Source organism: Heterocephalus glaber, unplaced genomic scaffold, assembly GCF_053883595.1.
Source record: "Heterocephalus glaber isolate CG9 unplaced genomic scaffold, H.glaber_assembly_v1.0 deba00000738, whole genome shotgun sequence".
NCBI classification, from domain to species: domain Eukaryota; kingdom Metazoa; phylum Chordata; class Mammalia; order Rodentia; family Bathyergidae; genus Heterocephalus; species Heterocephalus glaber.
In genome coordinates, this window is record NW_028258161.1 from 6,630,169 (window position 1) to 6,644,209 (window position 14,041).

The 14,041-nt window shown below is 33.8% G+C and overlaps 1 protein-coding gene across 4 annotated transcripts in view; it reads left to right on the plus strand.

Moving 5' to 3' along the window:
* Kifap3 (kinesin associated protein 3) overlaps positions 1-14,041 on the plus strand; it is a 140,441-nt gene that overhangs the window by 65,486 nt on the left and 60,914 nt on the right. For all 4 annotated transcript variants that reach the window (XM_087206935.1, XM_087206934.1, XM_087206933.1 and 1 more), the window contains exons 11-12: positions 5,458-5,558; positions 12,394-12,502. In XM_087206935.1, coding sequence (XP_087063061.1) covers positions 5,458-5,558; positions 12,394-12,502 — 210 coding nt within the window. The remainder of the gene's footprint in view (positions 1-5,457; positions 5,559-12,393; positions 12,503-14,041) is intronic.

The following is a 14,041-nucleotide window of genomic DNA, read 5'->3' on the forward strand; positions in this document are numbered from 1 at the left end:
GATACATATGATTTTCAAAACATGTTGTATTCATATAGATTTTCCAGGGTAATATATCACCTTAATGCTGCATTATTCTAATACAGGTGTGTTTATATTCTCGCTTCTCTTATCTTTGCATGGAGCCTTTGTGACTTCAAAGGGACTATTATACTTCGAATGAAGACAAGGGGTAGAAGGGAATGAGAATCTGGCTAATAATGTGGCCCATAACTTATGTTCTCACTCTGTTTTCACAAAGGGTTGTTTTGTTCTGCTCCAGAAGCGGAAATCTGGCCTTGCGTTCTAGTGTACAAAACTCATATTTTTTACTTAACTGTGAATGGAAAATCCCAAGTGTCTTACAAAATTAGTAGCTGAATGGTGTTTTTACTAATCAGTTCAGAGATGAAAAAATTGAAGACATTTTAAAATTCAAAACCCATCAGCATGTGTTTTGCCCTTTAATTGGCAGAAAAATGGATCATGAGAGCAGTCCAGAGAGCTGTTTTGTTTTTTTTTTACCTTCTGCTCTTTGGGCTGAACTACAGCTGTAAATTTCTTTAAAAAGGAAAAAGAGAGGCAATGTTTCTTATAAACTATTCAATGTATTTTATAAGTGCAATAATTCCCACAAAATCAGTTACTGGAGTTAATGACCAGTTTGTTAAGGTATTAACTACCCTCAGCTGGGAGTGACCAATTTGGGGGGGAATGGCTACACAAATGCTAAGATATTCAGTAACACTTTCAAATAATGATCCAGCTAATTAACAGTGAATTCCTGTGGAAATCCTATGGAACTACTTATAACCTGTGCATTTAATGGCCAGTGAGTTCATCATGATTCATGTTTATTACCATAAATACCAAAGGAATCATAATGACTAGGCCATTTTTCCTATCCTGCCCTTATTACTTGAACTTATTTGACTAACCCACCCCCAGTCATTAAGAACCTAGTTCTCAAAATATCCAGTCTTTTCATTGTTCTGTTCAAAATTCACAGAGCCTTTGGTGCCATGCCAGCATACCAATTGTTGGCAGCCTGTTTTTACTTGGGATGCCATTAGGGAATAATTAATGTCTATAAGTCTTAAAGGAGACCTTTTGAAATGCCTGCCAGTTTTAGGATATGGAGGAATCATAGCTGGTTAGCTATAGTTTATGGCTTCTAGTCATGAATTCTTACGAGAAAATCATACCCTCCAACCCTGTTTCTTGTAGGAATTCATGTAGGGTATGTAATTTTTTCTTGGGGTCTATTCTTTTTAAGGACTCAGATATCCTTCTAGTGAATGAAGAAGACTACTTATTAGCTTATAGTAAAGGATAATCTCTTAATTTTACTTGGACCATTCAGTCTCTCTAATGGCTGTTTATTGTTATATGATCTGTAGATCAACCTTTAAGTAATAATAATAAATGTTAGCTGCCAACCAGATTTTATTTTCTGTGCTTAGCTGGGTTTGAATAGATGAAATCAAGTTGTATTTCTAGACATCTTCCCACTCCACATACTCACTATGGTCTCAAAATCCTTTGTCATGTTGTTGTCACTGTCAGCTATCTACTAGATGCCATGAAGTTATAGGCCACATTTTTATTAAGAAATTAATCATTTATATAATCATTTATGATACAGTGAATAAGACACCTGTGATTTATGTACTATAATCTTCATTCATATATTGTACTTTCTTAGAGGTGAAAGGAAATAGTGTGATTTGTAACAGCAAGATAAAAATTAGAATCAGGAAGGTAACATCTGGGCAACAAGGGCATTTATAAAATATTACATTTTTTGGAATGAAAGGGCTAGTTTGAATGAACACTAGTTTGTACTTTTTTCATTCCCTAAGTAAATAATAAATGAGGAAATTAATTGTGCAGGTATCTGTAAATCAATTGTTTGAATTCTAAGAGAACATTTACCCAGACAGAATCCAGAAGACATCAGCAACTTGGCTTAGATAAATCTCTGAATATAATATTATGGTCCCTTAGATCTGTCATCACCTCTTTTCACACACTTTCCTCAAGGGAAAAAAATATGTCTGGTGCAGCTCTGGTTATATTCCTATTTCTTTGGTCCAGCTGTGTGTAGACTGAACACGAAGGGATACCTCTGCTGGTGGAAGCAGTGCAGCTAATTAGGAGTTTGGTCTTTAGTGTTCTCAGACTTCTCAGTCCTTTCATCACTTGGTAGCCCATCACCACCATGACCACTGCCCACTCTAAAAGTGAACACAAGTTCCATTCCAGATAGGAAAGCATGAAACCAGAAAGAGAAATTTATAATGTGTGTGTGGAAGCTGGTGGGGGAGGGAGGAGCTCATTTTTTTTCTCAGTTTTTAATAAAGAATTTATGAGAATGAGAGAATGATGAAGGATTCTTATTTAGATAAGGGTCACTTGAGCGGAGCATCTGATGTAAGATGACTTTCTAAGCCCATACTTTTGGGACAGCAAAGCTTTATAAGAAACTAACTAGATAGAAAAGTGGTCAAGTGTCTAGCTGATCTCAGGGAAATCTTGGCTGCTTCTCAAACCTACTTGACTTCTAACCGTAGTTTGAGGATAGAAGAATACATCACAGCATATATATTAGGAACTTATGGTAATACCATTCTATTGGTAAAACAAAATATTATTTGTGACCTCCTAATAACAATAAACTTACTGAATTGATTTAGTATTGTCAGACTGTGAGAGGTGCTTTACCAGGATTCTGTCACCTAATCCTTACATAACAACTTTTTGAGAGAAATAAAGTCATTATCTCATTTTTATAGAAAAAGAAACTGAAGTACAGAATCTGAAGGCCAGATAGCTAATGAGTGGCAGAACCACAAATTTAACCCAAGCCGGCTGCCCCTAAGGCAGTTTGCCCCTGCCAAGAACATCAGTCATCATTGGAACCTACTGTACCTAGACACAGATTCTCTGATTTCATGTCTCCATTTCATGTCCTTGGTTCTCCAATCTTCGCACTTTCTTTCCCAAAAGCCCCAGATCCTACAGACAGCATCTCTTCTAGGAGCATCTCCCTCCTGTACTGTACCCTAAGGAGTAATGATGCTAAGATATTTATCTGACTTTAGTTTGTTTTTTGCTGTTGTTTTATTTTTTGCAGTCATAGGGTGGAACTCTAGGGCCTCGTGCATGCTAAACAAGCACTCTGCCACTGAGCTATATCCCTACCTACCTGACATTATTGATTTCACTCTTTCTGCAGTCTCCTGGAAGGCTCATAGAAAGTATGTGCATGGGCTGTATAGTCAGTACGAGGCATGAATCCCAGATTCACAGTTGTGTTTCATTTTGAAAGAGTTAGAACCCTAGCCAGTGTCATTGCGTAATCTTGAAGTCAGAATACTCTCTACCTCTTCAGTTGTTGTCAAGGCTAAATTTAGAAAATGAATGCTGAACGTGGAATAGGAATAAAGTCATTGTTTAGCCCTTCCTCTCTCCCCTCCTCTCAAAGAACTTTGGTTAGAAAGTTTGGTTGTCTTATAACCTGATGTCCTTAAGAGTTTCTGCTTCTTTTCGTCCTTTGGTTTTCAGCAAATTTCTGGCTAAGCTGATCATTGTAGGAAAAGAGGACAAGAAATTTGGGGCATGTTGAGAGGGTTTTTGTTTTTTGTTTTTAAATCTATGTTTTTAATAGAGGATCACAGGTATAGGGAAAAATTGCAAGGAGCTTTTACCTTTGGCCATGAGGATGAAGAGAAAAAAGGAAGAAAGAGCATACAAGCAAGTGCAGAATTAGGGCTGGCTGCATAGGAATCACCACATTTTTTGCAAGTAGATACTTAGTTTTGCTACATATGAGAACTTTTTTACCCATTATTCACCAATTTATTATAATTTAGGAGTCTTTTATGCATTCTATCCTGGTTTGATACATATATGTATATATGTGTGTGTATTTATATATATATGCACACACTGTATAGCTTATCTTTTGCTATAAGCTAATAAATAGAGGGGGGAGAGACTGAGAAAACTGGTCTTCTTATCTTTAAAGGGAGCACATACCTCTTAATGGCAAACCTTTATTTCCTCTCACTTTATATGTGGGATGCACCACCTAAGGACATTGGTTTTTAAAATCTTTTTATTGACACCAGCAACAGACAGACTGTCCTAGAGCACAGATTTAAAAACTTCTTCCTATTCTATTTCATTCTTAGTTCCACATTGGATTTTAATGTTTGATGATTTACTTTGATAGTGAAGAATATTTTATATTGGTTATTGATTTTTCTTTGTTCCTTTTACTGTCAAGTAAATTGCATGGTTTCAAATCCTACTTTTCAGTAAATTTCATTATATAGAGAAAATATTTTCAGATAATATTTTGTGAAAATTAAGTAGCACTAGAGCTTACCCATTGATGAACAACAACAACAACAAAAAACTAGAAGAGCAGGAAGAAACTGGTATTCAGAATGTAAGAGTTTGCTTTAGTATCATATTTGAAAAGATTATATAATTGCTCAATTCCTGAGGAGAAAAAAAGAATACAATACTATGAAGTACGGTTTGACCAAAACCTAAGGTACTTGCCTCCTTGGGGAGTAAAGTTGGATTGTTTTCATTTTTCACCTTCACATCTTGGAAACCTGTGTAAATATATTTCCCTATGACAAGCGTACTTTGAGGTTTTAAAATAAGTATAAATAAATGCCTTCAACAGTGTAAATGTGATTTTTGAAAATCTAACATTGATATCTGTAAATCTTACAATTTAATTGCTTCGATCTCAACAAAAAAAATGTTGGGGGTAAAAATTACCTAGTTTGTCTCTAATGTTATTTGAGGAATTTCACAATTTTTGCATTACTTCTCTCTCTAAAATTCTCAACCTCAAATAATTAGTATAAATATTATATCTTCTATAGCCCTTGACTTATTAATATTCATCTTTAAGATTTTAAGTATGACTTTTTCTCATATATCCCAGCTTTATATCTAGGCAAACACTCTACCACTGAGCTACATCCCTAGCTCAGAACAATCCAACCTCAGAAATGCTGAGATATTCCTCAGCTTGTGCTTAGTGTAGCATTTTATAGTCATATATATTTTTGTGTTATAAATAGTTTCTACTTTCATCTTTTGAATATTTCCAGTTTTTGATTCATAGAAATCAGATGTACTTTTTGTTGACTATTTCGTATATATTCTCATTGTCAAGAGATTGTTTTAAAGAAGGATGAGGAGGTCAATGATGCACCCTGTTTTATATTGGGCTGCTGAAAATGGTACAATTTTAGGGTTGTGGGTATTTTTTCTCCACATGTATCCCAGCAAACATTAGTGTGCTCCAAGCTTTGGATTTGAACTGAGGAGCTCTGAATATTTTCCACCTTAAGGTATAAGGATTTTACTCAATAGTTTAATTGATTTGATTATGTATAGAGTGTTGTGTGTGTGTACTTCACTATATTCATTATATTATTTTATTCATAGGCAATGAAAACTACAAACAAATAGCAATTTGTGTGCTTTACCACATAAGCATGGATGATCGCTTTAAATCAATGTTTGCATACACTGACTGTATACCACAGGTAAGTGTTTTGACACTTAAAATATGTATTTTGTTTTGCTCTCTTCTCCTGATTTGTAAGATCTAATTTTCCTTTAAAATGTTATTATCAAAAATATTCATTTGTTGTAGAAAATTTAGAAAGTACAGAACTGAGGCTACATCCGCAGCTCAGTGGTAGAGCACTTGCCTGTCATGCGCAAGTTTCTGGGTTCAGTCCTCAGCACTTCATTAAAATAAAGTACAAGATTGTGTGAAAATGAGAATAACTTTCTGTTATCCCAAACCTAGAGATTATTATTTAAGATTTTGGTACACTTTCTTCTCTAGACTTAAAAAATAATAATATATTGGTATTATATGGCATATATAATTTTCATGTATTGTTTTATTAATAGATCAGGAGTATAGTTTCATTCAGTACTTTTCAAACATTATTTCTAATATGTATATGTATTCTGTTTCATGACCATTATTTAAATATTGTGAAATTATGTTTAGATCTTTTTCCAGTTTATTACATAAAAATACAAGCCAAAGCTTATGGACATCTATAAATTTTCTTTAAGAATACTTGTGCCTTTGATACATTTTGACCACATTATGTTCTAAGAAGTAGTAAGTTTATATATCCAAGTAGCATTTCACGTTTAACAATAGTGGTTATTGTTGTTTCTCTGACAATGTGGTATTTTTGTTTTATATTCCCATGAATATTGGTGACAAATATTTCCTAGCTGTCACTCACCTTTTAATTTTGTTTGTAGCTGATAGTTTTAAGTGCTTTGCATTTTGTTTTAATACCTTGGTTTTCAAGAATGATTTCTTTCTCCCCTTCCTCTCTCCCTCTCCCTTCTTCTTTTATCTCCTCCTCCTCTTTTTTTTTTTTTTCCTGTACTAGGGTTTGAACCCAGGGCCTCACACCTACTAGGCAAGTGCTCTACCACTGAGCTACATCCCCAGCCATATTTTTTTTTTGGTACTGGGGACTGAACTCAGGACCTTGCACTTGTGAGGCAGGCATGATGCCACTGAGCTAAATCCCCAGCCCCCATCCATATTATTTGAAACAGCATCTTAACAAGTTTCCTAGGCAGGCCTTAAACTTGTAGTCCTCCTGCTTCAGCCTCCTGAGTAACTGACATTGTAGACATGTGCCACCATTTTGTCTCTTGCTTGATATATTTCACATGTTAGGTCTATTTGTTTTGAAGAAGCCTACTAACTTTTTTTTAATATAGGGTCTGTTTTAAGGTTAGAGATTCCATATGTATGCGATTGTACCCTTAGGAATATTTACATTTATGGAATTATTGTTGTGCCATTAGTCATTAGTAAACCATACTCCACTAATAGGAATATCTGATGATTGGAACACTGATTATTCTGCTTTTTAACATTATATTTTTTTTTATAATTTTCTAAAAGAGAAAAAACAAAATTGCAAAATATATACGATACAAAAAAGCAACACACTTTTAAAAAATACTTCAAAGGATATGACCAAGTCATACGTCCTAAAATAATTCCTCTTAGTATTCCTACTGGACAATTTCCTACAATCCTAATATGAAGAATATTAAATGTATGATAAAGTAATTGATCTATCTAATAATTTCTCTACATTAATTCAGATTGACACCCTGTATTCCAAATTAGTAGGACAGTATTAAAATTAAATTTCCTATTCCAGCATTTTAACACTTCACTTACATCGGGTTAAAAAACTGATGAACTCTCTTGGATAATTTCTTAGCCTCTCATATCAAGAGACAAATTAATTATGATTGTTTATAGGAAGTAGACATCCTTCAAAGAATATACAGCACACCTTATCCAACAAGGCAGGGCTTACACAGATAGCAAGTTTTGTACTATCGCCAATGCAAAGTGTAATCAAACTTTTTGTCAAACAAGTTTTCAATAAAAGAGTAGCCATGTCAAGAGGAGATTACAGGTGATTTACTCTAGTCTCACTCCATCTGTTCTAAAGGTTTCTGCCTTGCAGTTTCAAAGGGTGTTCCTTTTTCAATCTCATTTAGTGTCAAAACTTCATTGACTACAGGATATGAATTGGAAAGCAGCCAAAAAGGAAAAAAATTCTTGGACAGATTCACTGTTCTATCATATTTAGATTTTTTTAAAGAACAGTATTAAATAAAAGAGAAAAAATGCAAACCAAAAGGGGCAGAAAACTTTCTACATTGAGTTTTGAGTTTGTAGTACTCTTTTAGAATGTATAATGTCAAATATAAATTATAAAGCTTTATCATTAATGAATGAATAAAATAAGCCTGTTAGGCTACTTTTTAGACATTATTCTTATTGCCATTTAAAAGTTTGTGTGTACAGAATTTCCCCATACATTTTCAATAACAGTATTCCTCCATGTTTTCTTGCCAGCCCATTTTCAAACATCAGACATGTCAGCAGTGGGAGTTTTCAGAACATTTATGATCTGTGTTTCATGAACAAAATTTTCCAAAACTCATTCAGGCCTCAAGGTTTTTTTCTTTTATTTTTAACTTCAGCTCTTACTGGAATACAAAGTTATGTACCAAATTATATTGTAAATATCAGAAAGCTGTTTAGTATGAGGGAGTATTCTGGAAGAAAAAAGAATAATCTAGAATGTTTATACCTAAAGTTCCACCTAACCTATAACTTGTACTTCATAGTGTCCAGTTTTGACGTAATATTTAGGAAGATGTTGGCATGACTTTATTGCTACCTAGTGCCAGATTCATTGCAAAATAAGAGTGATGGAAAGTAAAACAGAAATTAGGTGAAATTTATTTTCCTTTCAGAGATGTTAGTAATTGCTAATGAGGCTTCACGCTTACTTGTAACAGCATCTGATTAACCTGCTTATTAAAGAAAGCCATATGGGTTGTTTGAGAGGTAATGTAATATTCTGTTCTCCTTGAATTAGATATATTAATAGTTGTTTAAGGGCCGGGGATTTAGCTCCATGGTGCTGCACCTACCTCGCAAGTGCAAGGTCCTGAGTTCAATCCCCAGTACCAGATAGATAGATAGATAGGTAGATAGATAGATAGATAGATAGATAGATAGATAGATAGACAGATAAAATACATACATTTTAAAAAATAGTTGTTTAGTAAAGATCTTCATTTATTGCACATAAATATTTCAAAGAGAAGTCTAAAATAACTTTGAAGGTAGGAAAGTAATGGCTCACTTGTAATGCATGTTCATTTAAATGATCAAAAAGAATGGAATATAGTTATTCTTTAATTACATCAGATAGTGTATGTGGGCTTTATAAACTAAATCACTATTCAAAATTAAGATATTCTTAGTAAAATGTCTTTCTTATCATTTTTAATCTATTCAAAGTCTAAATACTGTCTTTCTTATACAGAAGTAAGTTTTAAAAAAACATTTAACATCAAGAATAGGTGACAATACATGAAACAGATCTTGCAATATTTCCCTAAATTATACTGCTTTGCTTTCTTTGTACTTTATTGTCTCTAATTATCCAGTGTACTCTAATTTTCTTCTCCCATTTGTCACTATCCTGCAAAATTTGGGGGCCATGTCAAGTCTTGCTTTATACATGGTCTTAATGGTCTCAGTGGGTAGATTGGTTCAGGTAGTCATACTTGGGATAACCAGGAGTTAATGGTTGTATTCTAATAATAGTTAAAAGTACACATTAACAGTTCATTGTTATTTAGACCTCTGTATGTTTTGTTTAAATAGGTGCGAATGCCATCCAGATGCTTATAAAAGTATTTATTGGTAATAGAACGGCCAATCAAAGTACATGGTTAGGTAGTGATGTCATGGTGTTATTTAATATTTTACCGTAGAACACTGTGCAAGAGTCTTCATAGTGATCCACATGCTTTCCACCACAGTCGTCCTATTTGGGCCCTCTTTGATCTATATCTTTTTTTTTTCATTTTTTTTTTTTTTTTGCTGAATGCTGGTAAACGTCCTTTCTGACAGCCCCCTTTGCTCTTGCCTGCCATTATCTGCTGAAGTTCAGAAACCAGAGCATCACTTCAAACAAGAGAGTTAGGGAGTAGGCAGTTAGAAGAGATTCCGGAGGCATGCGAAGTTCTGGCATAATCATTCAAAGATGTTGGGCCAGTGCAGTGGGGGAGGAGGAGGTGTGCGTGAATGCAGAGAGCTGTAGGGGTTGGCCTCTGGTCACTGGTAAATAAGTGAAGGCAGGTGCCAGAGAGTCTAGACACAGTGATTTCAGTCCTGGGTCATTGGTATCTGATACCCAATATGGGACTTGGCTGATTGAACACTATTGCATCTTCATTGCCCAGGCTGAGGCCCTTTAAGTGTTTTCCTGTGAAATTAGTAAAAGATGACAACGGACGTAGTTAAAACAGAGCAAATCCAGTTTTAATATTTCCTAGTTGTCAGCAATTTCACTTACTTTTGAAGTACCATGGGTAGTAACCAAAAGCAATGTTTCACTGTTGCACTTGGAGTTTTTACAAACTTGTTTTTGAATTTGAATTCTTTAATTAAAATTGAAGTGTGTTTCTTTCTATGAAAAGCTAATTCCATATTATGATACATTCCATTCATATTTAGTCCTCACTTCTCAGAGTTTTGAAGATGAAGTTTGGGTAGGTTTTCAAACTGTGTAATAATATTTTAAAAAGTAGTTCCTGATTATTTCTACATGAGATTTAACATGGACAGTTTTTTTAAAAAATCAATTTTCAGGGTCAGTTGTCATGCTACAAAGGCTAACTTGATAAAATAATTTATGCTATCAATAAATATTTTGCCTTGTTAAACAATTGCTTTAATGTAACAGATTTTCATTATAAGGTTTTTCAGCATTAGTAAAAGTTCAGAAGAAATCTTTAATAGGTTTTGAATTATAGTATGCTTTTCTACTAATTACAGTAGAGGATTGTCATCTACATTTTTTTCTAATTTGTAACTCAGTTTTTATTGACAATTTGTTATTAGCTGATAAGTAAAATAAGATTTTCAAGATCTGTTAAATACATACAGTAAATTAGGGTTGTTTTATTTTTTCCATTCAATCTTTTACAGCATTATGAAGTATTAATATTTCTCTATCAAGAGATTCCTCACTGGCAACATTTGTGATTAAAGAATTGCCCTCTAGGAGAGGGCATGACTCATACCAAGCATTCAGCTGCTGCAGTATTTTATAATTTCCAGCATATATTTTATTACATTTTATTAGACTTACACTTAACAATTGTAATGATATTTATTTAATTTTGGTTTCCTGTTGTTCATTGCTATCACATAGACAGTGTGGTTGATTTTGTGTGTTGACCTTATATCTTTTTTCAAACTAAGTTATTTAGAGCTAGCATAGAAAGCAATCCAAACAAGACTTAAGAGAATAGGATCTAAAATAATATTTATTATTCACTTCATGTATGTAAGGCAATATGCCTGATTCATGAAGTCCTGTTGTTCTATAACGGTATTGCTCTGAGATAAAACATGGAAATTTTGAGGTTGTAAACCTTAGAAATAACTTCCATATGTTAGCAATTTGGATTTAGAGAAAAATATATTTACATACTATCTTTACATAATACGTACTCTGTTAATTTGTTGATTTTCCAATAATAGAAGACTGGCTTCTCTAAATTATTGCACTAAAACTGTTCATTTCTCTTTTATTATAGCAGTAGTCTTATCGTGATAAATCTAGATTAATGCTACCTGGCATAGGTTGCCTACCTTTTCCTTCTTAGCTTTTTGTCTGCTGTGCCTCAGACCCTCCTTTCCTTTCCTTTATCATTAGAGTTCTTTTTCATTTTATACCCATGCCCAGCTTACTGGTTACACCTACAGCTTCAGTTAACAATCAGATATGATAATTCCTAACATAGCTCCAGTCCAGGCATCTCTTCTAAACTCAGGCCTCCATTTATAACTTCCAACTGAGCATTCTCCATAGGCAACTTAAACTCAATGTACCTGAAACTAAAAGCACCATCTTCCTTTTAAGGCTTTGTCTTAATTTTTTATAGGGAGCAGTACTAGGAATTGAATCCAGGGTCTTGCCTTAGCACTGAGCTGCACCCCAGCCTTCTGCTACTTCAATTTCCCTTTCTTATGTGATAGTTTCACCATCCATATCAAAGGCCAGTGCAAGATCCTTGGCATCTTAAGTTTTCCTCTTCCTTATCCCCAACATCTAGTCAGTTATTAAATCCCAGTTAGATTCTATCTCCTAAACATATCTCTGATCAGTCCCTTTATGTCAATTGTCATTGCCCTACCTAGTATAGGCATCATTTCACCTGGACTTTTCCTGTAGCCTGCTAGATAGTTTCCCACATGTAATGGCTATGATTCAGTCTGGTTTTTACACTGGCCAAATCTTTTTGGGACAAAAATCTTACCCTAACACTTTCCTACTTAGAAGTATTAATAATTTCCAATTATCCTTAGGATGAAGCACCAAATCCTTAACATGTAGTATTTCAAGACCCTGTATTACCTGGCCTTCACCTTCTTATTTCTCAGCCGTTTCTCATTCTCTATCCATGCTCTTTTGGTTCTTCGGAACAGTTGTGTGTTTTCTGTACTGTGACCTTTGCATAAGCTGCTTTCCTTACTTGGAGTCCTTGGCTTGCAAGTAATTCCTTAGGTGCAGAGATATTATCTAATATTTTTCCTGTATTCTCCACTCTACTTGAAAGTTTATATTTAATGTAGAACATCTAGTAGTTCATTACCTACGCATTGAACAGCTTTTCACTTTTGTGTTGAAATAGAGATTACATTATTTTCAATATTCAATATAAGATAAAACATTTTGTGGTATATTTTTTCAGTAATATTTGTCCTGTGCTTTTTGCTAGCTAATGAAGATGCTCTTTGAATGTTCAGATGAACGAATTGACTTGGAACTCATTTCTCTCTGCATTAATCTTGCTGCTAACAAGAGGAATGTACAGCTGATCTGTGAAGGTTGGTACCTGTGAGCTTCCTAGGTAACCTCGTTAGGATATGGTAATTAGAATTTGATGGAAAATAGATAAGGAAGTCAGAATTATAGTAGATAACTAAATTCTATTTACCTAGGAATGATAAGTGAATATCTAAATCACTATAGTTATAAGTGGATATCTAAATCTCTATAGTTATAATTCTTTTGTTTTGTTTTGTTTTGTTTGGTACCAGGGATCAACTCAGGTCCTTGCACTTGCAAGGCAAGCGGCTGAACCACTGAGCTAAATCCCTGGCCCTATAGTTATAATTCTTATGTCATAAGTGGAGACACCCTTCAGTAACATTTTATAAACCAAAGTTATCATTGATTACATTTTGATTTTTAGAACAATTTCTAGATAAAATGAAGCTTTTATTTGTGAAGCAGCTACAAGGAAAAGTAATAAAATACAAGTGTAATAAGTTACTGTTTCTCTATCTTGGTAAAATGTAATACACATTATGATGTTTTAGAGAACATTCAATTGTTTTTTTTTAAAGTAGTAAGTGTTCATTTAAAAAAATTGCAAATGAGCAAATAAGAAAATACTAAATCTTTTAATCATCCGGAAATAAATGTCAAATTTTGGTGTAATGCTTCTGTATGTTTTTAATGAAATGTGATTTTTCTCTATACATATTATAAAAATCTTCTTTTAAAATTAATATCCGGAAGTGTTTCATCCAACAACAGAATGCACATTTTACTGAGCAGCACACAGAACTTTTTCCAAAATAGACCATATCTTAGGCCATAAAATGTGCTTAAATAAATGCAAAGGAACTGAAATAATCCCTGCATTCTATCAGATCTAGTGAAGGAAACTGCAAATTAGCAGCAAAAGAAACCACAAAAATTATGCAAGTAATGAAGATTAAATTATACATTATTGAATAATTAGTGGATCACAGTAGAAATCAAGGAAGAAAATAAAAAGTTCATAGAATCAAAAGGCAGTGGAAATACGTATAGCATACCACAACCTGTGGGACACGATGCTGACAGTTTCAAGAGGGAAGTTTATAACTCTGTGAATGCATATATTAAAAGAATAGAGATGTCCCAAATAAATAATCTCTGGATTTATCTCAAGTTCTTTGAAAAACAAGAATAATTTAAATCCAAAAGTAATAAAAGGAAAAAAATTACAAAGATTAGAATGGAAATTAATGAAACTGAGACTAAAAAACAATACAAAGGATCAATAAATCAGAGTTGGTTCTTTGAAAGGATAAACAAGATTGATAAATTCCTAGCAAAATGAAAAAGGCAGAATAACATCAGAGATTGCTGAAATCCAGGCAGCAGCTTATAAGAAACTACCAAAACATATTCCAGGTATAGAAGGACCTTTCCTCAAACTGATAAAAGCTGTTTGTGACAGATTCACTGCCATCATCTTACTAAATGGGGAAAACCTGAAAGGATTTCCTCTAAAATCAGGAACAAGACAAGCATGTCCACCATCACCACTCCCATTCAGTATAGTACCTAAAACTTTAACCAGAGCAGTCAGG